We start from the raw sequence: 26,754 nt of genomic DNA on the forward strand, positions 1-26,754 counted from the left end.
TACAGCTGTGTCAGCGTGTGCGGGGCACAAAGGACAAAGGAAGCTGCAATCAGGGGCGATGCGCTGACCTCGTCTGATTCCTCTCCGACTGGGCCGGGCCCCCTGTCGCCTTCAGCCTCTGTCACTGCTGAACCCTGGTCCTCCATCCGCCTCAGCTGTGAGTATCTGTATCGTGCCTCGCTGAAACAGAGTCGTGTCACAGAACGAGGTGATGTGTTGTTACTGCGATAGGAGAGCTCAAATAATCTCATTAATAAAGTCTGCTTTTACTTGACCGGGTGGCAGTATTTTCGGATGATCAATAGAGCGGCAAACATTGCCGCCACGGAGACGAAGATCACCGAGGCAATAATCCCGGGGTGAAGTCTTAACCCGGCCTAAAAAAGACAAATGTATCCGATGAGATCTAACAGTGGGGTGGTTAAAGAGCACATCATCATCACAGTGCACTTCATGATGTGTTGCTGAGATGAAAAAAAAAAGAGGAAAAATGCGCAGGAGGTATGACAGCTGAACAGCATGTGTGTTATGGATCACACTGATGTGTGACCCAGCAGCTCCACAGCGGGGGTGTGATTCACATGCCAAGCAGGGCTCATGTAATCTTTTATAAATGATCACTCACTTCAGAACTATGATCACAAGCCGATATCTCTTATATCAGAGCGGCGCACAAGATCATATGTAAGGAGTACTGCCAGAACTTCTTTTTAGTGATAATTAGGAGCCCCATCCCCTAAATGTTACAACAATGAGGGAGGAATCGGATATGGAAGATATGAGGAGACATTATCCACATATGCATGTTCAATACAATATACATATCTATATATTTGTCGTTTTCTTTATCCTTGGTGGAATGTGTTTAAATGCACTTGGATGCCACATTTGTGTAACCTCCTACAACATGAATTCACTGTATCCAATCACTAATATTGTTTTATATTCATTTATATGTCATTTCTCTTCACATGATGGCAGATGGACGTGGATTTAAAAACTGAATAATAACAATAATCCGATTGTATAAACAGGTTGAATTCTTCAAAGTGTCATATAAATGTCCAGTTTGAACCGTTTCCACTTTGAATGCAGAAGCAATATGGTAATGCACACATAATGATGAACTTATTTCTACTTTGTCACGTGTTATGTTCGCAAACTAATTCCAACCACGGCTGGATGTCAACGCACCAAACCGCTGTATGGCTTCTCAAAGTTACCTGTTGTGCTGACATCGTCGTGACTTTAGCGCCCGGCTAGCTAGCCCACTTATATAAAGGGTGAAAATAAAGCGCACTACATTATAACTTATCAAAAAATATAGTCGGGACCTGAATTGATGGGGAGCATTTCGATTATTCAATAGAAACGTCTTCTGTCCGACTGCAACGCCAGTTGTTTACTTCCTGGTGGCTGTCACCTGTTGTGAAGCACATTTCCACGCCCCCTTTCAGGCGACGTCATGTGACGGGCGGTTTGGTGTCACATGGCCCTCCGATGAGCCACGTTTAGAACAGTTTGTGGTTGCTGTGCCTGCTGCTTCTGGTGAACCCTTTCAAAACAAATTAAAGTCTCGACTTCAACTATTTTTCAGGCAGCATATCGATTTTTTTTTAAATTGGCATTTCTACAGTTGGGGATACATTATTAAAAAAAAGAAAACATGAACACACACATCTTGTGTCATCCTGAAGGCACAATTTCTAGAAATCATCTTCGGTTTAGAAATAAATATATTTAAATGCTCTATTTTATCTCTAGAATAGTACTACTACACATAAACTAGGTGACAATGGGTTTTGTTGCAAATACATAAAGATTTATATATTTATTATTTCATTTTATGCAACAGTGTACAAATTGTATATGTCAGTATTGGACAAAAAGAGAGCGGCCCTGCTCTGAGTCCCAGTATGCTGGCTGCAGGGCAATCCGAAAGGTCAGCCTTTGATCCAGATGGATTTATTGTTTGATTAAAACTACAGGGAATCACAATTTGATAAATGGATATGGGTTCTCCTTTCATTTCATTATTCTCCGGACAATTCATCTCAGGCTGAACATGAATCAATGTCGTATCAGCCACTCATCAGGTGTGATCAGTGCTTTTGCAGGATGGATGAAAAGAACTGATGGTTACATTAAATACATCTAGTACAGGTTCACATGTAACAACAAGGGATCATTAGAACTTCAACGTTGGATTAATTTCGATGAATGATGAATACATTCAAAATCAATCCTCTTTCATTGTTTTTGCTTTTCAGGCCATTAAAACAAAGCAAGTAAAGCTTTGTTCGACATGCTCAACACAAAACGTTCATGCAAATTGACACATTAAAACAGCACCATCGTCACTTCAATTCATATCCACTTTAATTTATTTAAAAGAATTCAATTACTCCTTTAAAACAAATTCTAATAAATAAAGAACAAAATTGTTATACTAATCCAAGCCAAATGTAAATGCCAGAAATCTTTGTTAGAAGACAGTCCAGGAAGTTCTTTCAAAAGCTCACTTATTAATATTCTGGCCAAGACTTCCGAAAAGACTCTTTCCTCCATCGGCTGTGCTCCTGAAAGGGCAACCACTCCATTTTTTTGCAAATAACATGTGTCTGATTTATCGAGTCCCTCTCCCTTACACACTAATACGACTATTCCAGAGACACACATCTCCCGTCAGCTCCTCAAAAACAAAAGCAGCGAGATTTCTGTGAACGATGCATTCATTTGGAACTCAACAATCGATGATGCCATTCATCCACTTTCTATGACATCTGATTTATTCATTCACATTCTCTCAAGCGTTTGAGTCAAGCTAGTTCGTAGTACTTCCCCGTCTCTGGATCAAAATAGCAGTTCAGGCAGGGATCATAGAGCAGATTCAAATACTCATCGTCCTTCTCCTCGTCGTTCTCTGACTGCTCCTCCCGTCCTACAACGATGCAAGACCATCACTCTGCAGCACTTGATAGTAATTGTTAAAAACATTCATAGATGACTCTGCATTGGAAATTCATATTCATTAAATTCAAACAGATAAAAAAAAGAAAGAAAAGTCAAACGTATATTGTATTTTCTATGCCAGATATGAGTAAGGGCCTACTCTATCAGCTGTTGCTGGAATGAAATGACTTGCGTGGATAGTGAGGTGACCTTCAGACTCAGGTGGATTTAAAAGTTTTCTGTCGCTGCCATTTTTTTCTCTCATCAATCAGGACCTAAGACACCGAGTCCTTGTACCACATTATCAAGCGGTAAAGAGATTCTCTGTAATCCTGACTACTTTAAAGTGCGGGAATTTAGCCGTTAAATTGACAGGCAGTTAAATGCTAAAAAGGTTATGGAATGCTCCAGGAGGAACCTTTTATCTTATCGGAACTTCGGCGACGATAATGAAAACTAATTATAAGACACATCGTGTAAGAGGTTTAAAAATGATGTTGTAAACCGAAAAGGTTTCGTCAATTAACCCCGTCGATGTGTCTTGGGGGTGCAGACCTGTAATGAGCCTGTCTTATATGACCTATGGAGTTATATGGAGGACAGAGAGCTCCACTCTTATGGGCCTTTACCCTTAATTAGATACCGTTTCACATGTCCCCCCCCCCCCCCCCATGTTGAGTGCAGTCTTCGGCTGAAGAACTGTGACACCAACGAATGTTTCCGCTGGCTCGGAGCATTTGGGGCGATTAGTGTGGTTAATGTTGAGGTTTTGTATTGTTTGCTGTTTGCCTGAGTGTAAAGGACATAATGGAGTGTCTGGGGGCCAAAAGGAGCACAATTTAGGTCACCGTACCTCCGATTAGATCTTCTAAATGGTTCCAAGTGTTGTCTGACCTTCTCCGCTGGCCCGCAGGCATGATGGGAGGGCTGAGCACGTCCATCCACTCCCTAGGAAAAAGACCATAAAAGCACACAGTCATGACAACACGGGCCGTTACACACCTCATCCTACTGTACCGCGCCGCTCAAATTGCCTCCGTATGACATTTTAACAACAAAGTCCCATCACGGCGTGCTCTCACTATAAGCCTCCGCTGTCCTTGAGCCGCATCTCCTGCACACACTTAGCCTCGGCGCCTCACAGTTTTACCTGAAGGATCATTTATTAGATTCTGACTCCAGCTGTGATTTCCAAGTGTCCACATTCTGGCTCGGAGTAGCTGTGTCTTAACCTTGCCCGTGTCTAGGGGATCAGGACTTCCTCCTCCCGCTAAATGGGTTTATCTTCCCCCGACGGAGAGCTGCAGAGACTCGAACCAAACATCAATCATTTTCCGGTAAAGTGCAACACTGCTCTTTTAGTACGAAGCAACAGATTAGAGGGAGACAAAAAAAAAATGCCACAAGATGAATTATTACTTGGAAGCACTGCAAGTTCTTCTTGCCTTTTCTTCTTAAACTGAATTCATAATAGTCAGTTACGCAATTGCCCATTAACATCTTTCGCCTCTGGAGATACCATCTCATAAGTGCACATCACAACATATTTAATGAGGTACTATAATCCTCTTCTGTACAACATTTAGCTGACAGCAGACAATTCAAACGTTCATTATCAATGATTGATAATGTCACTCCCTCTGAAAAGAAAGTACATTTAGTCACCACATTAAAGTATGTTGGCTATAGACTAAAATCCTGGGTTAATATTTTCAGCAGGCTTCCTTCAACAGATTTACATTTTCATCATCTTCTCTGATTAACTGTAGTGTTGCAAACTTAACAGGATGATTTTTTAATGGGTTCTAATGAATCCCCCATGTCATTATTTAGGTAAACATAATATAGATAATATACAGTATATGTATGTATTATAATGTTGGTATGTGTGTCTTTAGTGAGTAAAGTACAGAAGAGACAGGTTTGATGGTCAAAGATGTCAAAGAAACAACATTGTATAAAAAAAGAAAAGGTCAAATTCCCAGCTTTTAATGAACAAAGAGCTGAAATAGCCTCTCACACATAGATGTTTGAGCACCATTGTTACCATGGATTAAATAATTAAACCAGCCATGCAGGTCAAATTACATTTCATCTCCCCATGTAATTAAACCTGAATAAGAGATTTCTTCACAGTTAACCAAAGCGTTTCAAGTGCAAAGTCCATTCTCTCTTCTGAGGCCCGAGTTCTTGTGCATTTACTTCACTTTAACATCCCTTAGACTGTGTGATAGGCAACAATAGTACAAATTTTAATGAGTGCAATTTCCAAGGACAAAGGCCTCCCTAGAGCTGAAAATCAAACTTCAAATGTCAAAAGGGACTTTGAGAGAGAGTGATCCAATTCTTACGGTATTATTAATCAGATATGGAAGAACAGGCGATAAAGGGAATAAATTAGTTTGATATAAACGAGTGAGAACACGGTAAAGAAGTCTATAGAAATAAACTTTTCCAAATATCTCCCAGTGAAACACTGTCAAAGCCTCCCATGGGTACGGCTTTTAACACTTGTTTTATTGTAAAAAATTAAACAATTTCTACATGCGGACTTTTAACTGGCACAACTAGGCTGCTTAGAGCAGTTTAAAGTAGCCCCTCTTTAGTAGAAATAACCGCTTTAATGTCTTTTATTAAACAAAGTTTAAGGTTTCTGTCAAAAGTAAAGCAGACGTCTGCGGCTCGAGTCCTCGCTGACACCAGAAAGTGGGCCACACCACTCCAGCGCCGAGGTCGCTGCACTGTTGACTTTAAAAACCTGCTGCTGGTTTATAAAGCCCCAAATGGTTTAGGGCCAAATCCCAGAGTCAGAACCAGACATAGAGAAGAAATGTTCACTTTTTCTGCTCCACATATCTGGTAAAAAAAAACCCTCCCAGAAGGCAGCGGGTCTGCTGAGAGTCGGTTGCTTTAAATCATCAAAAATAGACTTTCCTGTTGGATGCTGCCTTGAAATGTGTACTGTATATTATCTCTAAAACTGCATTGCGACATTTTATTATATTTTTAGCTAGTTTAATGTTTTTCTTTTGATCCTTTTGGTGGTTTTACGTGGAGCACTTTGAATTGCCTTTGTGAAATGTGCTTTACAAAGACCTGGCCTTGCCAATTACAACCAACAGTCCTTCAAAGTAGCCGTGGTTAAATACCTTCTTAAGAAGCCCAGTCTTGACTCAGAGGCTATTGAGCTGTTTCTAACCTTCATTTTCTCTCCAGCATCACAGAGACCATCACATGTAATCACAGAGACGAGAACATTTGACTGGCAGTGACAGCACTGCTGCTTTTAGCCCTCAATCGCAGTGTGGATGTAAATGATGAATCCTCCTTGCACACTAAAGTTTGTCACAGAGTTCAAGATTCTATGCTTGGACCAATTTTATATTTCTTATTAAGGCTTCCTTTATGCAATCGTATCCCCAAAACAGAGACGATACTAAATCAATTACAGTATATCTATCGATGAAGGCAGATGAAACCAAGCAGGACGCCAAAATTCAAGCATGCCTTAAAGACATAAAAACTTTCCTGATGTGAAACGTGGGCGAAGTAGAAGTTATTCTACAAGTCCCAGAACACCTCAGAAATGAGTTATCTAAGTATTTAGTTACTCCGATGGCATTGTCATCCACAACAGCCCCGTCAATAATCTAATTTATGTTTGGATAATTCCTCAATCTCTCACATAAACTCATTTCAAAGAACCTATGAAATACCAATCTGACACATTCTATATCAAAACAATGCAGAATATGTATTCCTGCATTTGGGTTTTCTAGTCTCGATTACTCCAATTCCTGAGTGTCATGCTGCTCTAATAATGAATCCGAAAAACCGCTGCATGCGTACTGTCAAAGAGATGTTATTACCCCTGTATTAGCTTTGCTGCACTGGCTGCCGTGTTAAATCAAGAAATGAATTTAAAATCCTCCTCACCTACAAAGCACTAATCAGTAAGGCTCTATTGTACATCAAGGAGCTTATTGTACCCGATTACCTCAGTAGGGCGTTGCACAGCCTGAACGCAGTGTTACTCATGCTTCCTGTTCCTTCCACTTTCAGGTGGAGAGGCAAACGCCTCCACCACTTTTAAGAAATAAGACTTTCCTTTCTGATGGCGCTCATTGGGACGGGACTGACTCTCGTTCGCCTCGGTCCGGCCCCCAGCCACGCTGGACCAAAGGTACACTGAGCTCTTGTGTTTCCTCTCTCCATCCGTATATGTTCATCTCCCATTAATGCACATTACTAACTTCTGCTCCCCCCCGAGTCCCCATAATATTACTAATACATGTTCCATTAATGCACATCACTAACTTGGCTTCCTCGCCTCACAGGGCCTCCGTGGACTGGACCCGGAGGCCCCGTCATGCCGATGCCCTGCTGATACCCACTGCTACTATCATCATCATTAGTCCCATTCCTATTTCTAATACATATTCCAATAATGTTTTTATTCACTTAGATTACTTATACCATATTCTGCTTACTACTCTCATTATACGAATCATATATATTTCATATGTTTGAACTTTCATGTCGTTCATTCCGTACACATAACACGTATGGACCTTTTGTCCTTCCTGGTAGAAGGATCCCTCAGTTGTTCTCTCTAAGGGTTCTTCTTTAGGGATTTGAGGCTCCCGGGACCGAGGATATCCTGCATGCACAGACTCTATGGCCCTCTGCGGTAGAATTTTAGATTTCGGTCTAAACCAAATTCAATTTCTACTCAAGGTCTTTCTAGCACTGTGATGTAATGTTTGACAGTCAAATTGCGTCACATGCAGAGGAACATGTACAAAAGTGCTAGAAAAGCCGTGGCAACATTAAGCAAAGAAATAGGACCATTTAAGATGTCAAAACAAATCTCAAAGCGAGGAGGCCTTGCAGTGATGCTTGAAGAATAGCGTGATAGAATTCACTGCGAGTGTGTCTCACAAAGCAATGCCTTAAAGAAAAGGAGCGAAAACAATGACAGATCCTGTGCTGCTGGTCTTTAGGTCTGTAAATCAAGGCGTGCTACAGTACAGTACAGATGAGGATGCCGCGGCTCGTGGAGTGGGTTTGAGGTAGCTGTCAATGGTAATATTAATTTCAGTGGACAGTCAATCAACTAACTACTGAATATTTGAATATCCCAAAAGCATGTTAGAATTGAAACATTAAATTATCCACACGTGTTTCGCCGCCTCGCTTTTCATCAATAAATGAAAAGTGTTAGAGGAGAGATGGTTGCATAATTTGAGTAGCGGACCTATGATGCAATCCCTTTGTCTTGTCTTGTAACGGGCTGCACGGTTGTGTACAGCAACACAGAGACGAATATGAGCAGAAACAAAGCCGAGTGGGTTGATGCGGGGTCTCTGGAAGCCTTCGGGTACAACCGGGGGATCTGGATCCCCCCCTAATGCTGACAAGCTTAGGTCCTGAGATGGATGAACTGTGAGCCTGCGGCTCAGATGGTTATGTGTGATAATGTATCATCAGTGATTGTAATGAATACATTCTTCTATCTTATTCTCTCTATATATATTGAGTCTACCTCCAAGAGATATTGGACTATTGGAGTCTTAAATCCTTGAAGGAATAAATAAAAAAATGGAATGATTGAATTCTGTGCTACAGTTTTCAGAACATCATATGATCTTGTCTTGAAAATGAAGAAGCCCCTGTAGCTTCATTTGAAGGAAATAAATTGTTCCACCAGATAATCTTTCATTGCAACATTACAGACATCTGTATTGCTCCACACACAACAAAGCACATTGTCAGATTAAGCGTTGCCCTTTTCTCATTTCAACTTTTTCAAGTTTCTGAACTACAACCATGTATTTTTTTTGACCATCACATAAACCTGTGAGGTTAATATTTGATGCACTTCCTTCACAAAATATCAGTTCTAAATTATGCAACCTCCTCCAGCAATAAGACCATTCATCAATATGTTTTTCGCTTGTGAGTTCAGAACTGTAACTGTACTCTGGTTTTATCCTGCAGGCTGACACATGTCTCCTGGTTGCTCTGCATTATGAACTACGAGGCTCCTGCGTTGCAGAGGTTTGCCTTTGCTTCATCAATGATGGATTTCTTCTCGTATGCTTAATTAATGGTAAGTCAAACGCTAGCTTTAGATTTCTACAGTTATCTAGTGATGAACAGGTTCATCAGATTTTACTCTGAATGGGACCGTTAGCCACAAAATGAACATCATGTTGAGACCCTAAACGTATGTTTATCGCGTTTATTGAGGTAACAAATCAAGTGAGTAGGTTATTTTAACATGCACTTCCATACAATCCCACTTCTTTTTTTTAACCTCCTGCTGGCCAGTAGAATTATTGACACTTTTTAAGACACTTTCACGTTAGCTCCACTCATCAAGAACATACTGTAGGTTGCAGCCTATTTTAATAAACCTATAAAGAAGAGCCACCTAAAGACCCTAACCCTAAATCTACATCAAAGTGTCGACTATGTTTGAAATATTTTTGGACGGGAAATAATATGCACGTGAAACGTATCTGTATCTGTGTTTGTTCATGACGGCTAAAGGCTTTCAAGTTTCACTTTTAGTGAATTCCTCTGTCGGAATTCTTTATACATTCCTTGAACGGATGATGATGGTTTTAAGTGAGTCTTTCTTTAAGGTAGGAAAAACATTCCTTTGAAACACTGGATAAACGAGAATGTTGGCATTGCCTCTATCAGTGTCAATTTAGAATCTCATTCGATTCAGGCAGATACGTTGGCTGTAAGTGGAGGGGAGGCAATGGCAGACTGAAGATGGAAATGCAGTATAACAAGTTGACAATTCTGTCAGATATCAGACGAGGAAAATGCAGAGCATTTTGAAAAGATGGCAAATGTCAAGATTTCTCACAATCTTTTGGATGTCTGTTTTTCTAAAAGTATGGCAGGTGTGAATGAAAATATTAATACGAATAATGTACTAATTGCTTTCAGCCTTCGCATCCTTTAATCTACAGATGACAATATGATGAAGCTAACAATAGCCTAAAGAAGAAAAACTACAGCACCTGTCATACACTCATTTTTACATTTATTGAGACTCAACTGTGACGGAGAAAATGTCCTAATTTGCATATTTATCTGACAGTTAACATTTAGCCTTAATCCTGCACAAGGTGCGGCTTCCATCTGATCATTAAATTTAGGGTGAGTTGCATGTACATGGTGCAGGGTGCAAAAAAAATCAATGCAGCATGGATCTTTCTCAAATATCATGTGTGGTATCACTAAACATGAGTGTTGTTTGTATCTGCAGACTGTTTCAACCTTGTGAACATGTTATTATGAATGCACATGAAGCTATGAAGCTATGCTATGAATGTAGCATGTGAGACGTGCTTCTTACCTGGGGTTTGATTGGAGAAGGGGGTTCATTTCCTTCTGATAGTGGTGACCCTGATTAGCTGGCTTGAGCAGAAATATCAGGAAAAGGTTGTGTTAAAAATTTCCCCAAATATTGAATAACTCAAGAACTCAAGAGGATGTTTCCAAAAGGAATTGTTAATATAATATTCAGTTATCTCCATTATGTTTTAAAGCGACTGAGGGGTCTATTTGAAGCACTTTAGAATGACGTATTTGGTCTAATGTATGCAGGTAATAAAGGCTATCACTATTGCACCACCAGACTACTATTTAAGCTTGATTGCTTAACAGATAATCGATGTCTCACAGCCGAATTTTATGCAAAACTCTAACAGACATCAACAGGTTTATTGGTATACCTTTGGCGAGAACATTAATTCAGTTTCCTACAATGCCTCATTGAAATGTACAGGCACACGTCGGCATCATTTCCCAACAGAGCACAAGCAAGATAAAAGAATATTTTCTCCGTGTTGTTGGATCAACCTTAAATTATTTCTTAAATTTCTTCAGTTTATGCAAATCCATATAAAGCCGGTTCAGGTCACGATAAAAAAAACAAAAAAACATCACATCACTGCCTTTCTGGAAAACAACAAGCGGAATAAACACAAGAATAAGCAGCGAGATGCAGAAAAAATTGGATGAGCAATGAGGAATGAACAAACCAAGATTATGAAGAAACATATATGTATTCAGGAGCTGTGTTGTATTTGTGATTGGGGTCCTGTAAAAAACAAAAAGCTGCATTTAATGAAACGTGGTCCTATAAGACACCTTTAACTGAGGTGTGAGATAAGAAAGCTGTCAAATTCAATACATAATACTATTGAGCTGTAAGAAACACATTAACCTCTATCTTGTCAAAGCTAAAGACCATATTAACGCCTCGGGGGGCTATTTAAATCTAGTGCCTGTTTAAAGGCTATTACGGTACATGGCGTTGATGAAGAAGCAGTCATGCTGAAACCGTACTCCTTGCATTGCTTAAGTAAATGTTGAGCTATCTGTGTGCTCCAGTGCCTTCCTTATGCAACCCTCTTCTAAGAAAAAGACGAGTCCTTAAACTGTACCATGTGGAATTCTGCTACTAATGGACTGATGGTGATTAGTTACTTAGAACGCAGAAACGTCAGGTCATTTTAAACCCAGCGCCTCAATTGTTTTCATTTAAACTTGGTTGAGCTGCAGAGTGAGCGCAAATGCTCCAGACGTACGTCTCCCGCTAACATCTTTTTTTTTTTATATTCACGTCTTTATTCAGCAGCGCGATGCGGCCAGTGAGCAACAACACAACAACACCACACGAGTCCACGCAATGACGTCTAAAACACCGCCTGCTGTCCGGCCTCCCAAAAATACCACCAAAAGGAAACGTCTCGGGTCGAAAGGTTTCTGCACACCAGGTGTGGCTACGCATCGCCCCTCAACACCACACGACTGTTCCCAGAGTGTCCTTGACTGTGGGTCGCCATGGACAACGTTCAAACATTTAGCCACCCTGGTGCTGCAGCGGCGTTGTCACCCCCCCCCCCCCCCCCCCTCCTTCTGACATATTCACCCGTCTGTTATCCTGCTGACGCCACAGCAATCAGAAGACATAAAAGAGCTCTGCTTTGGTGCTGATATTTCTTTCTTTCTGGAGCTTTGCCTGTGTTTTGTTTTGGACACATCATCTCAGCCAAAAACTTTGGGTCATAACGTTTGCTTGTAAAAACTGCGCTGCACTGCATTGCTGAACTGCTCTGACCTGTGTGGCACTGAAGTTCAACCAAACACCAGTTTGGTGCCAGATCAGATATATTCTTTTTTAAATCCATCATGATTGCTGGTGGATCAGCTCTAGCGTAGTGGTCCTTTTCCTGTGTATGCTACACTATTCCTATTAATAACCCTACCCCCCATTGTACAACTGCCCAGGCAAAATTGCAGAGCTGAGCAAAAATAGCAAATCTCAGACCTATCAGTACTCTACCTCTTCGTAATATTCCCTCTCCCACTCAATATGCCTTTACATAAGAAGCTCGATTCTTAAATTGGACTTGGTAAATGTAGAAGAATACACCAGATGTTGTTTTACCACCACAGGAAACCTGGCTCATTGCCAGTGTTTAAATAAACCAATTAATTAGAAATATTATTTAGCTGGGCCTGTTGGATATAATGAGTGCAAGAAACAATGTGAGTTAAGGTGGTGAGGGGGCATTTACCCCCGGAGATATAAAATGGCAGCCCAAGCCCTTATAACACCATTCCTTATTACATATTACATACAGTATACTTACAAATACTCACTTAATTATTGAATATTTGAATGAGTCTGTCTACCCGAATGTAAACAGAATTAGACTTCTTTTACTTCATTGTCACCCAGTCTGTAAATAACTATGTATATTTTGAACCATGCCCATTCATGATTGATTTAAACATTTTGTGATCATGAATCATTAGGCCACACTTTGTATTCAAACCTTTACTGTACCTTTACTACCCAATCAATACAATCCTCTTCCTCTCTTCTCTGGAGGACACAAGGTTTCAGCTGAGCGTGTGCACACATTTACACATATTCATTTAGAGCAGCCTCCCAATTTAATTTTCTGAGAAGCCACATCTAAAAAATGACAATGGGCCCCATGAACCAATTCATGAGTAAAGGAACATTTATGACTATTTCTACTGCCATTTGCTTCACATTATATTTTCTAGAGAAGGTAAACCAGTCACCAGAAGAGATAAATCTTAAAAATGATAAATCACAACTTTGCTTTATGCATTTGTTATTGAAATTAGACTTTCAGCATTTTTTAAAGCTGTGCTGCTCACAAATCTTTTGGATTATGCTGGTTGTGTCAGCTTGAGATTTAGAACACAGACTCGAGTATATGACTAATTTATATGAGACAATAAAGGTAAAGGACATGTGTTGATTTATAAAAGGAGATGCTTCGTTGCACTGAACACAGAAAATAGACTCTGTTGTTGTTTAAAATGAGGGGAGACCTGAGAGAGCTTCTGAACTGAGAAATCGTCCCATAATCTAAATCATTATCATCTTCCATTTGTCTCGTTTTTTAAAGTGCAGTTACGGTCATTAAAATCAGTCCTTCACACTGCTCTTGCTACTAACAAAAGTGATAATGTCGAATATCTGAATAAACCTTTCATCCCATTACAAGAATTTGATGAATCCCCTCCAGGTCAAAACACCTATTCAACATTCCCACAGGAGTTCACTTCACCACGAAGGGTATAACTGACGGTTTTCATGCCAGGAGGGAATAAGTGTTACTACTAAAATACCAAACGATTGTGGTTGCGGTTTTACTTTTTTTCAGGGTTTTCTTCCTTCAAGCTGTAATCCAATACCGTGGTCCAACAAAAGAACAGACTTGACAGATATATGCTAGAGAATACATATCAAATCTCTCTCATATATATATATATATATATATATGCCTGGGGCTGAGACAGCAACCATTAAGATGGCAATCACAGGCCACTCGAGTCACAGCTCCAGACAGGAACTATTCTCGGGTCCAAAACCATCACCCCTTTGTTCATGATTTCACAGACACTAATTAAATCTAAATGTAGTATTTGTTATAACACCTCAACAAAAAAACAACCATTTCTGTTTAAAGCATGACTTGTATGTCTCTTCTTCTCTCTCAGTGTTTTGTCAAAGCATTTTTTTTGTATGCTGATGGTGGTGCTGTTGCCATATGTAATAACAGGTAATTGTTTAGCACTGCAGCTTATTTGGAAAAACATCACTTGGGGGTTTTGATCAAGCCCAACGTGAATTGCATCCTCTCCCCGAGGAAAACAATTCGGTCTAAAGATATATGTTTTAATTGGTCCCCAAATCACTTTTTTTTCTCGAAAAGATGCTGTGAAAATATCATCTTTGCGGCAATAACACTATTCAATGAGTTGCGCTTGAATCTGAGTAGATTAATTCATGTCTGCAAGTAATGATACTGCTAGCATCTTTAATGATTCTATCACTGGGGATCCCACAGTGGGCCCAGTACAGCCAGGCAGGGCAGTGCTCTCTCCTCATAAGTGCAATGTGCTTATGCTAATGAGCCCTATATCTGAATGACCTTCAACAGTCAAAGAATTTTATAAAGACGTCTGGGGATCATGTCATATGACCTAAATCATTTTCTTGTCACTGACGGGGACGTGGATATTATGCGAGTGCGCTTTTAAAAGCTGTAAGAGGCCAATTAATGTGCTTCTATCTCCATAATCTTTTGTAATGCAAAAAACACGCCGGTGAACGAGGTGCATTAGCTCTTCGTGGTGGCATAAGTTGGATGCTTGAAATGGAAATTAACAAGGGTGAGGATCAACCCAGGTCAAAAAAATTATTCCAGACGGGGGATAGAGAGAAGGACAACGCACTAATGATTGTAAATATTAGATGAGCTGCAAACGAGTGCCGCTCGTTAGTGAAGAATCAACAATAAAGGATCAGAAGTAGCAGAGGGTAGTGCAGACCGTGGAGATGTGGGTCCAGGTGGAGGCGTCGTCACTGCTCGTGCTGATGCTGACATTGCAGTGGTGGATCTGAGATGCACTGAGGCCCGAGGCTCCACATTCATATTCCTCCTGCTCTCTTTTCAGACTCGCTAGCATTCGAAGCTCGTGCTCATCGTCGCCACGCGTTCGCGGTCTGCTGGCGGCGCGTGACTTGTGATCGCCGAAGTCAACGGGCTTCAGCGCGTCGCTGCCTTCCGCCTTCAAAGCGATTAACTGGGAAGAAACAAAAAAGAAAAACTACTTAGCAGCGACAGTCACAGTCACACGTACGCACTAGGTAAACAGTGGATTTTCACTCCTCCAAAGAGAGTAATAATACATTCCTGTCTTGTTCCAAAACCAGAAGAATTACTCCGGAAGGATGAATCTGGTTGGTTAAAGTTAATCTTTAACCCCGGGGTCCCAGGCAGAGCTTAGTTTTGACCGTCGGAAGAAATTAACAGTGGATCTAGCGGTTTGGGAGAGCGCTATGCTAACCTGACTTCTGCAAGGCAACCAGGCGTTGCCCTGCTATTGAGTCCACGGCAGCAGTCGATAAAACCGGGGCTGCAGGGAGGGAAACCAACTCCATGTCATATTTATCTGAGATCCTTTCAGTCAAAGCCCTCGCTGCATGCTGCCGGCTGGAGTTGGCACAAATCAACAGTCAAGAGCTGCCGTGATGAAGGATGCTGGGACACGTCTCAGCAGTGAGTTGTGTAAATGCAGAAAGCAACAGCCAAGTGACAGATCTCACTTCAGGCCTTGTGATCTTTCCAGTTGACTATCCTTGCGATCCTGGATCTTTTCAACTGGTGCGGCGGCCAAGCTCGATTTGTAACAGAGTGAATGGTCTGATCCTTCCCAGCACGCCATTACAAACTCTCCCACAAGACTTCCCAGAATCTGTCTTTCTGTCGCCAAATAAACATATACAGTATAGGGCTGTTAAAAGACATAAGCTCTACCTTGTGCTGCGTTAAGTCATCCGCTTTGACTTCTTGAAGGAGTCTCCTTGAAAGCGATACACTGCTGTTCACATCCACAGCCTGGCTCAACACCTCTGATCTACGCGAGGCAGGCTCGACTTCCTGTCTGCCGGGTGTCGCACCGGGCGAGAGGCAGCGCGTGGGTGCGATCCCGCCTGCTTCCGCTCTCACGCTGGAGGAAGACTGCAAACCAGCAGTCGGTGGACTGGGCTCTTTTGGCGGTGTTTGAATAACGTTGTGAGATTCAGGAGGCACTTTGAGTCTCAAATTTGAAGTTGAACTTGGAGATCCGGGAGTGACTGGGTTGAACGTGTCGTAGGCGTTATCCTGGAAGAAACAAAAGGGACAAATACATTCATTATGAATTATTTTAAATTATTGAATGTTCTGCCCTTTAACTTGGCGTGTGCTGAAGGAAATAAGATAATGAGATGGCAAACAGTCATTGAGATTGACCAGGTGTTGGCGGTTTAGCTTTAAATTAACCTCACATTCAAAAAGGGTAATGGCTTTCTCTTTAAGTCTGCTAATCTCTCCCAGCTTAAGAACCAAAGTTGACACTCAGTGATATGGTTCACAACGTGTCGCTTACCAATCGGGTTACATAACAGACGCGGCACATGGCTCTCTTCAACATTAAAGGGAAATCTGAGTTTGGAATATCAAACACTCACCCCTGGAAACCCATAAAGAGACTTGATTCTGAAAAGTTTGTAACTTTCTCGTTTACTGATGACGGCAGCTGGATTCACAAAAGTAACAATAGATTCCAAATGTGACCCAGTTTCGCGGCAAAAAAAAACGTCCACGGAAACTTTTTTCAAAAAAAATGTTCTGCACCCGAATCCTTTTCTGTCACCGAAAACACAGGTTACCCAAATGTTTCCATGAAGGCCACATAAACCAAGTGTAGTCAGTGCCTGCACCAAGCAGTTAAACAGCAGTTACAACGCTGGTCAACGAGCCACACTGGAGAGAACGTGCATTTTTTGGGGACCAAACTGAGTCCCATGCAGTATGTGTTGATGCATTTTGAAACTGGGTCACAGCTGGAATCCATTTGAACTATTCAATCAAAGCCGACTACAGCTGCCTTTGTCCACGCAGAAAGCTACAAACCTTTTCTGAGCTACCGTTGAAGACGAGGAGTGAATGTTTCATATTCAAAACAGACAAAACAGACGTGGGTCCTTCATTACATTATGCACCGTCTCAACAGTACACCTACATTCAGTAAATTCATATTATAGACATGAACATCTCAGGAAAGTTGAACTGCACTCCCTCTTTGTCTCTGACTTCAGGTTTGGGGTTTAAGGCAGAGGGTTTTTTAAATCTCAAATTATCCACATGTTATTTGTTTCCATGTTACTTTCAGATCTTTATCATTTTAGTACCAGTAAATTGTCAATTACTTTCATGTATTATTGAAAGGGCTTTTATTTAGTGAGCATGTGGGTTTGCAGTGTTTATGTGTGTGTGGACGTGTTTGTGGCAGCCCGTGTTTGGATTGCATGTCGCAATACATTTTAAAATGACCCATTGAATTTCATGCATTTCAGTTTTCTGCGGGTTCATTGCTTTGTCTTGCCGTTAATATTTCTCTATGTTTAAGAACAAACGTTAGCTCAAAAGAATTGCATGAAACTGATGCAACACCTTGAAAGATGATATTGTTTCAAGTTGATTGATGAGCAGCATTCCCATAAATCAAGGAAAATCTAAATGGGGCCAACTTGTGTCCGATGGTAAAACGCAGTCGGATTATTCGCTACAGTCGAGATGTCAGCATATGGTGGCTTGAATATCCCTAAAGCGTTAAGCTGTCATGATCTCTGTTTTTACTAAAGTGTGTTTCCCGTTTTATTTGTTCCCTGCTTTCTGAGCTCTGTGGTTTTCCTTACTTTCATTCTGTGGATCACCTGTGTTTTATTAATCTCTTGTGTTTGCTTTCCACCTGCCCTTCCTCTGCTTCTGCCCGTGTCTTGTTGTCTGATTAGTTTCTTGTGGATTGATTGTCCTGTCTTTTGAATCCTCTTCAAAAGCACCTTTTATATCGTTGTTGAAATTCTCATTTCTGTCATTACTCAGCACTGACTGAGGACTGCATTAAGCCCGTCTAACTGCGGATTTAAGCCCAAACATTCCGATTGGACGGGCTGCCTGCCTGCATGTCATCTCCCTGTGCACTCTTCAACACATTCTTGGGAATAATTGTTCAGAATGGCATGTTTAGAATGATCACTTTGGGGTAGTGGTATCGGAGGGACACGAGGGCACGGGTCTCACTGTTGCTGACTTCTTTTTTGGATCCTGTGCTGCCAGCTGCTTTCATTGGAAATAGTCGGAAGACTTCTCGACATTACCAAACGTAGCTTTAACACGAGCCAATTATCTTATTTTATGCATTCTATGCATTCTGTTTCATCTTATTTGTATCTTTTATATTGTGTTTCTCTGTACTTTTTCTCAATGCTTATTTCATACAAAGCGCTTTCCCTCCCTCCCCTGGAGTTTACTGACCAAATGAAAGAACTGGCCACAGCTGGAACCAAACCTATCTCTAGTCCCTTCCTTCTCTTTACCTCATTTTCTCTCCCCCGAGGCCCCTCGGGATCCCGCTCCACCACTGGTTTTAAGTCCAAGCTATGAGAAATTTCACATGATCTGGATTTGAGTTTTAACTGAAACCTTGTTGGATAATAGTGGCAGTGCACCGCTTCTCACCGAGTCGGCCCCACAAAACTTTGATGAATGTTTCATAACCTGACGGGATAGATGATGGTGTTGCTAAAGAAAATGTAAAAACTAACTTCAGTGTAAGCCGCTAATCATGTGGTAAATTAGTCTCCGCAGCAAGAAATCTACTGTTTATTTATTTAAAGGGCGCGCTTTGATTGATCGTTGGTAACTTCAGTGAGCTGTTTTCTGAACACATCTCAACACATGAATCGATATTAGCATTCGCCTCGACAATCCTTAAGACAAAACTGGCACGTAATTCTTTAGTCTGTCTGAAGCGTTTGATGTTTTGCAGCCTGTGTGAGGGTCCACACAAAGACTGGATTTGCTTATTAGCACAGGCATTGATATTTCAAAGAGGACAAGAATATCAACAATTCGTGTGCCTTATTTACTGATGTTGAGAAGTTAGATAATCCCTCGACACAAATAGCCCCCGACTTTGTTTTTTTTCTTGTTTTTTCAGGATTCAATGCCATCAATATGAAGCATCTGGAGGATGTAGTGAAGTATCTTAAGTCATCCACCTGCTGTTTTGATATCCTCCCATTGTAAATGGCTAAATATTTCCAGTGGCGTCAAAATATTTGGTGGCTTATTAAAAAGGACAACCTTGTCTTTTTTAATTTAGAGATCCAGCTGTAATTATCACATCAAATTACAAAGCATGAGTAAAAAGAAAAATATGTAGAAAGTTGTTGACATTCTCCCAATATGTGTCACACAATTTTAGGTATCCAACAATATGTTCAAAGAAATATTCCTAAAATAGGCTTGCTTCGTTGGCCATCTATCCCAGGGAACAGTTAAGTAGACTCGAGCCGTTTGAGGAGTAGTGTATACTTGAAAAAGGTTATGGTTATGTGGTAATTAGGATCTTTGTGGATACCTGATAAAATACTAATTTTGTCTTTTTTAGAAAAACATGGTTTTCTTTGGATATTGTTGCTCCACCCCCCCCCACCCCCCCGACCCCTCTCTGAAGCACAGTAATTGCCATAATGACTCACTGAAAAGGCGCAACCAGAATACATGTAAATGGTTTTCCTTCTGCTAGTAATTTCAAATACTCTATGTGTCACGTCCTTAATTTTCGATATTGCTGCACATTTTTTCATCAGCTAATAACCAACCTGTTAATAACCAGTCAGATTATTTCGATCTCCCTTAAAAAGCCTTTACAATAAGACTGTTATCATGACCCTAACCGTCAAGGTTAGGATATATAAAATAAAGAAAATGCATGTTTTCAATAACAGCATTGGTGCGACCCACCACAATAGATAAACATTACAAATCTAAATCTAAATCATCCCTCGTTGTTCTTCTGCTCTGAAGTTACTGCACCTCCCCAAATACAACGCTGGTGATTTTCAGGCTGCATGCATGTTTTATTCTACCCAACATTGTGGCAGACGTAGCAGCTCGCTCCTAAGTATAGCAATAAATTAGCGGAGGACCAAGAGTCAAGTGTGCTTTAAAGACACGTAGTGAATAAGTTACGAGGGAGTAAAGACTTACAATGAGCTGAAATTCCCCTAAAAAGTTGCATTTCTGGTCTTCACATGCGAAGGTGAAGGATAATACAATATCAATGGCAAGATAATTACTTTGGTTTAGAAAGCACATACTATTTTAATGATCAAAGCCCAGGCAATTTGGTTCTATGGTGAGTAAGCTTCTTTTAGAAGATATCCACTCTGGTTAAAACTTTACATAATACAAAAAAAGGAGGTGTAGTACCTACAGTTTGCCAAACCATAAAACAAATATGTAATTTTATCCAAACAGTGTGTTCCCTACCAGGTCACTGTGGCCTGAGTTGTGTCCGTGCACACCATGTGAATGGGAAGCAACTGTCTTGAGAGAACATTTCCCCTGTTGACTCTTAGAAACATAATTAATTAGTTGCGTGTTGTTAATTTGTTTCCATATCCACATTATACAGGAATGCAGTGTCTTGATGTTATCGGGTAGTTTAAGAAAATGTAACAGATTTCAGACACCACTATCTACCCAGTGTTTTTTAGGGTTGACTTCTTCAAGATGAGGCCTGGGATACATTAATTTCATACTATAGAAATTGTATTAAATATGAAATAATCAGCTGCACAAAAATAATTTCCTCCTTAATTTTGAACTATCAGACTTATTATACTGTTTTAAAGTTTAAGTAAACGTAATTAGCATTTCTTTGAAGTCATCTTTATATTCTTAGCAAAGGCTTCAATTTCACTGCTCAGCATAAAGAAAACTAATTTTCCTAATTATAAGTCTCGGAGCCATCAATTAACAATCTGATGACAAATAACCCCCTTGACAATTTTAAGTCAGTCAAAGTAAGCTGCATCTCAAATACACTGCAACTAATCAAAAATAAAATCCATCTGTGAAAGATGAAATAATAAACCGAATCTATTCTGATGAATTGACATCAAATTAGTTCAGAATAGAGTACTAAATTGAACAATTAATATTATGGGAACCCGGATGTATTTCTTTTGTCTTCTGTTGGTGTATTTAAGGCAAATGGTCATTCGTGTCAGAGCAACACACATGAAATGTGTAGACTTTCCCTGTGCAGCTTGCGTGACTCTCTCCCTGAGAGCAGACGTACCTCATCACTTTCACTGCCGATAAAGTCATCCTCAAGCTGCGCTTCATACCGCCTCCCATTCCTGCTCTGGACCTGATCATCTCCCATCTCCATCTTCTCCTGCTCACCCTGGCCGTGCCCTCGTCTGGGTGAGTGCGGCTGGGATGAGAAAGTGAACACCTCCCCTTGCAGAGTGAGCCGGGGCTCGGGCCCCTCATTACTATCCCAGCTGCTGCCGTCCTGCAGGTCACCAGAGGAACCTGGACGGATCGAGTGGGGGAGACACTCCGCTGGTGTGGGAGCAGCTCCTGAACTCTCCCTGGCAAGAGTGCAGCTGTACAGATCTACAATTTTAAACAGAACAATGAAGGAAAAACAGAACCGGAGTAAATTCTCTATATGAAACATTGCAAAATAAAAAGGCTTTTAATGTGCAAATGGTATAATATATCAATAAGCATTTCCCAATACACATGCATTTCTTTATAGTGATAGGAATCTACTTACAGGGAGCAATGATTCTTCTTCTAATCTTTCAGATGGTGATTATATGCAACAACAGAATGTTAAATTGTACTGAATTCCATTGCTCGCGAAAAGATAACATTCAATTAGCCCAGCTATGCTAACACCTCAATGATAATATAACAATGCAAACAATATAATCGGAGGAGAGGACGGCAGTTTACAGCCAAGTTGTCACTCGTGAGATTTTGAAAGCAAAAACTCTATCGAACATATTTACCAAGAAAATATTGCTTCAATGATGCTCTTTTCTTCTGGTTTTCAACTTCTGTAAACACTGAAGATCCTACAGGAGTGTTAAAACATTGCCCAATCTGGCCTTGAATATAAGGGTAAATATTCTTAAGCCATTATTGAAAGATGCTTCCATTCATGTGTATGGGCAAGACAAACTGGATCCTTGAAATTCCCGAGATCAAAGAAAGAGGCACCTCTATCTGAATGAGTGAGCAGATCCGAACATCTCAACTGGATAATCACTTTTTTCTAATTGCTCAGCGTGGGGCAAATCCTGAGCCCAGGAGATGTCCCTCTGACTTTTATTTAATGTGCCACATTACTGTTAATGAACTAACTACGTTCTGTCCGTGGGTACGGCTGCAGCAAAGAAGCTTGTTGGCGTGGAGAAACATCGATAAATGAGCTTTCAGAGCATGGGTGTGTGCGTGTGTTTTTTTCTGGTGGTGGTGCTGGTGGGATTTCATGGGCAGGAGCAGGAGAACAGACTCCAGGAAAAATGCTGCAAATAGCCTTGACGTGGGCTATGCAAAATTAAAAAGGGAGAACAAAAGCGACGGTGTATGCAGCCTAGAGGCTCACTCAAATGCATGCAATATTTTGAGCGTAATCTATGAAGTAGGGATGAGTGTTTTTCTCAAGCATAAAGGAACTTCCTGGTAAAAATCCAAACATGCAAAGTAGACCATCAAATATACATATTATTCTCTTTCCCTCCGTCCTTCACTGTCTCTCCGGACTTTTCTAGGCACCAATCAGCACGCGTCTTCCTGCCGCTGCTTCCTGCTGTCATGCTCGCCGTCTATTCAGGCAGATGTTAGCCTCACCTGCTGTTGGGTGATTGGTCTTTTCTGTTGGGGTCAGAGGTCGGTGCTCGCTCTCTTTCCGACACGGTGGAGGACTGCACTTCTGCCGAGTGTTGCTTCTCTTTTTTTGGCCACCAGATACCCCATCTGGAGTAGCTTTTAAACAGAATTAAACCCCTTACAATGGGTAACCATGGGTACGTTGACAAAAACAATATTCTGTATTCCAGCATAGAAAATGAATATATATAATAGAGTGCCCACTTTTACCTGACGATACTAGCCTCTCTCTTCCAGTGCTGGAGACCTTCAGCTTCTGAGATCCCTGCTTATCAAACACGGTGTCCTTTGGGGGATGGGGCTGTAGAGAGCCAAGGCTCCCTGCATGCAGCCCTTTCAACATTAAAAAGAAAAAGATTTATAACACAAAACAGTCAAACAACAATGTTATTATGGTTTGCCAGAAGCATATCTGTGAACTGATTATGCACTGTGAAAATCCCTATTAATGAAGGCATTTCAGTAACTGAGCTTCTTACATTCATTCGGGTGCAGGAAGAATACATTATCCTCAGCTGAATTAAGGAATTTTAATCATCATTTTTTGCATTCAGTCATGCTCAAAGGATGTTGTATTTCCAACTATAAAAGATGTTATTAGATGCTGAGGAGAACATGCTTTGACAGATATGGGCTCTTGTTTTGTTAGTTAATTTGAAATGCTTTTACCAATGTACAAGGATACTAATAAAGAACAGCTCTTTTTTCTGGCACCACGTTCTCTTAAACAAAGTGGCAAAATGCTTACATTGGGGAAAGATATCGTTATTATAGTGTTACTGTGATATGAGAGATCGTTTTTTGGATTTGAACACGGTAATATGACATCACGGTAAAGCTATTTATTTTCTGAGTTTGCCAGCCTGTGTCATTTGCATTTACCTAAATAGTCATTATATCCATAATACTAACTATTATTTGACAAAAACGGTATTGTGTAAAGGTCAAACAAATTCACAAACCCAAATATTTAAATTATAAGTTGATTGAGAAAAAGTGATGTTTAACTCAAAACAATCCTCGGGACATTGTGAAGAGATTATGGGTTTTGGTAATGGGGATAATAATATATACTTAATAATCAATGAGTGCTGAGCACTTGAGTAAAAAAGCGACTATAGAAACGTATCAGATACATTTCTTTATTTTTTAAACTGTGGTGTTTATTCCCTGCTATCAGTCAATAAGTATATACTGGTTCACCAATTCACTCCCTAAGCGTCTTATGAGCATTATACAAGCCAGCCTGTCATCTCCCTTATCTGTGCCTTTGCTGATTACCTGCCTATGATTGGCCGTGCTTTTGAACAGAAAACAAGTAATCCTCTGCCTTTTTAGATAACTGATTTAGCTCTGCCGCATGCTTCTGGCCCCAAGTTACAACTTAGACTGAAGATTTAACCATTTGTTCTGTTCTTTCTTCCTTTTCTTTATCTGTTTTGGAAAGAAACTGATTGCTGTATCGAGATTTAAATGAAAATGGCAGGTGTGGGTTTTAACATCCAATCAGAGAAATAATCAGTTGTGTATGGGCTTTATAAAGAATTGTTCACAGACTCACCCTTAAGCTCTGGTTGGTAAAGTGGGTCATAAATACACGTTTAGAAAACAAGATCCAACGATATCATTGAACCTCCAATGATCTCCAGTTTTTAAACACAGGGTAGCTGGTGACAGGCGAAGGAAAGCCATTCACTTAAAGACCTGAGCTCCTCTTAATTCACTGGATATCTAATTCATGTTAGTACTTTTTGTTGGTATTTGTTATTTAGCAAATTACCTCTTAAATATTTTGCGATGGCATGTTTGGTCTCTTACAGCAAGCTTCACTAAACAGATTTGCGTGTTATAAGGGTTTGGGGCTCAATCTGCATTGAACGCCATTATTTTTTCACATTTAGTGTTAATGTCTTTTTTAAATGAATATATTCTATACTTGCTGTTCATATTCATTATAAATAATGATAATTAGGTAAAACAAATGATAAGACATGATGCTGAGAAATGTAAAAGAAAAGTTAAAAAGAGAGAAAGGTAGAAACTATTTGTCCAGATAACCCAATGAGAGTTGCCATGGAAAGCACATGCACCACTGACAAACACAATCCACACATGGATGACCTTATTAATACCTCGTACCCTGTAAAATACACTGTTATTGGCCAGCTTCTCTTGAATTTTCACACAAAAAATAGACAATACAATTAACAATAAAAAGGGATTTGATCTAATAATAATCAAAGCGGACATGAATAGGTGTAGGACGCATGCAGACTAGATGAAACAATACTATGAAGACTGATTCATATCTACCCTGAATAGGAATGAAGGAAGGTTCTTCTTGTGATACATTCTCAGTCATCTCGACAATGCTCTCCCTTTCTGCAGTGCCTTTTTGGTTCATTCCTTTGGACGGGGATTTCTGTGAGGAACAGCACAAGAAGCAGAAAAATGAGTTCAAAGACAACATGTTCCATTTCATACTTATGGTAATTTACAACACATAAAGATATACAGTAGGTTTTTGTGAGATTCAAGAGATTTGAATCCACATTTGGGAAATAGAGTACCATTCTCTCCATTCTGTTTGAGGCTGCACTGCTTCTTCTTCCAGTTTGAGTGGTTGGCCCTGAAAGCCTGGAGCCCGAAGCTGTGTGTAAAACCCCGCGGGGCCTGGATCGTGGATAACTCGTTGATGAGGCACAGGTAGAGTGATCAGCAACTACAAAGAATATCCAGTTACTGACCGTTGTTGTTTATACTCATTTTCTTACATCTTACATTCATTCATATTCTAAGTCGACAACTAGAGACCTTAAATAGGACCTAAGCTACCTGGCGAGCAATTTAAGCAAATCCCTTAAGATGGATTCAAGGCATATAAACGAGGAAGAAGCCAAAGCAACTTCCCAAGGAAGCGCTTCACATTTACAAAAGCGACAAAGCTGAAAAAAAGCTCGCTTAAAACCGGTTCAATATGAAGAAATGTGAACAGCAGTTTAAAGAAAGCCGTTTCCGCAGTAGCTACAAAGCCCTTTCAGCCTCTTTGTTTTTACTGTGTATAGAACTTTTTTTTTTCAGAACCTACTGATTACAACAGTTGAGGTTTATTGGCTTTCTATAAATCACACTCTACTACTACTGACAACTGATTGAGCTGGCCCTTTTCCTTAACCATTAATAATCGCTCCGTCTGATAATGTGCTGTGGACGGAGTCACGACGAAGGAACCAAACACCGGACCCTGCTGTATCTGTTGCAGGCCTCCTTAGGACTACCTCAGCTGACTCGCACTCTCGGTGTCATTCTGATGATCAGGGCCCGAGAGCAGGCACTTTCATGCCACAAAACACACGCTCGTGGAGATGATGAAGACACAGCTGAGTTGGACGTACGGAGAGTGAAGAAAATGAAGTCACGCTGCTTTGATGCAGCAGACTCGACACCCAGGTGTAGGAGTGAGTAAAGTTCAGTGTAATTCACATCCGCAGCAGCCCATATGAAGAATGTAGATGAATAAAATGAGATATACCAGTTGCGATTTTGATCTATAAAATTAATTGACCTTGAAACTGAGTGTCTTTGGTGTTTGTTGCTGCATTATTACAACTGCTGTAGCTTACATTTAACAGTTTCTGACAGATTGGGTACTAAAGCAACAATATTCACCAAGCAACTTTGTCACAGTTAAATTGGATGCCTACTTTAATAGCAATCGTTCTAATTATGATTAAGAATGTTATGCTAATAATGCAGATGCTAATTATGAAAAGCTATTCCTTGTGTGTGGTTACAGCTCTCTTCTATGGGCATTGCCGGTTGATTCAACATGACTTAGACAGCTGTCAGAACAAATAAATAAGCGCTGATAAAAAAGGCCACAGAGGCGGCGGAACAGGATTACTGGTGCATGTCGTCT

General features: G+C 40.5%; 1 protein-coding gene across 3 annotated transcripts in view; it reads right to left on the reverse strand.

Moving 5' to 3' along the window:
* Positions 1-26,754, reverse strand: part of cfap20dc (CFAP20 domain containing) — a 31,683-nt gene that overhangs the window by 1,650 nt on the left and 3,279 nt on the right. For 2 of the 3 annotated variants that reach the window (XM_037489985.2, XM_037489984.2), the window contains 12 exons: positions 25,406-25,557; positions 25,149-25,257; positions 23,046-23,168; positions 22,797-22,931; positions 21,229-21,551; positions 15,849-16,196; positions 14,860-15,114; positions 10,331-10,392; positions 3,806-3,900; positions 1,224-2,941; positions 271-377; positions 69-180 (listed from right to left, as the gene is read on the reverse strand). In XM_037489985.2, coding sequence (XP_037345882.2) covers positions 2,820-2,941; positions 3,806-3,900; positions 10,331-10,392; positions 14,860-15,114; positions 15,849-16,196; positions 21,229-21,551; positions 22,797-22,931; positions 23,046-23,168; positions 25,149-25,257; positions 25,406-25,557 — 1,724 coding nt within the window. In that variant the 3' untranslated portion in view covers positions 69-180; positions 271-377; positions 1,224-2,819. The other variant, XM_062563779.1, reaches the window with a different exon arrangement.

Source organism: Pungitius pungitius, chromosome 8 (genome assembly GCF_949316345.1).
Source record: "Pungitius pungitius chromosome 8, fPunPun2.1, whole genome shotgun sequence".
Lineage (NCBI taxonomy): Eukaryota > Metazoa > Chordata > Actinopteri > Perciformes > Gasterosteidae > Pungitius > Pungitius pungitius.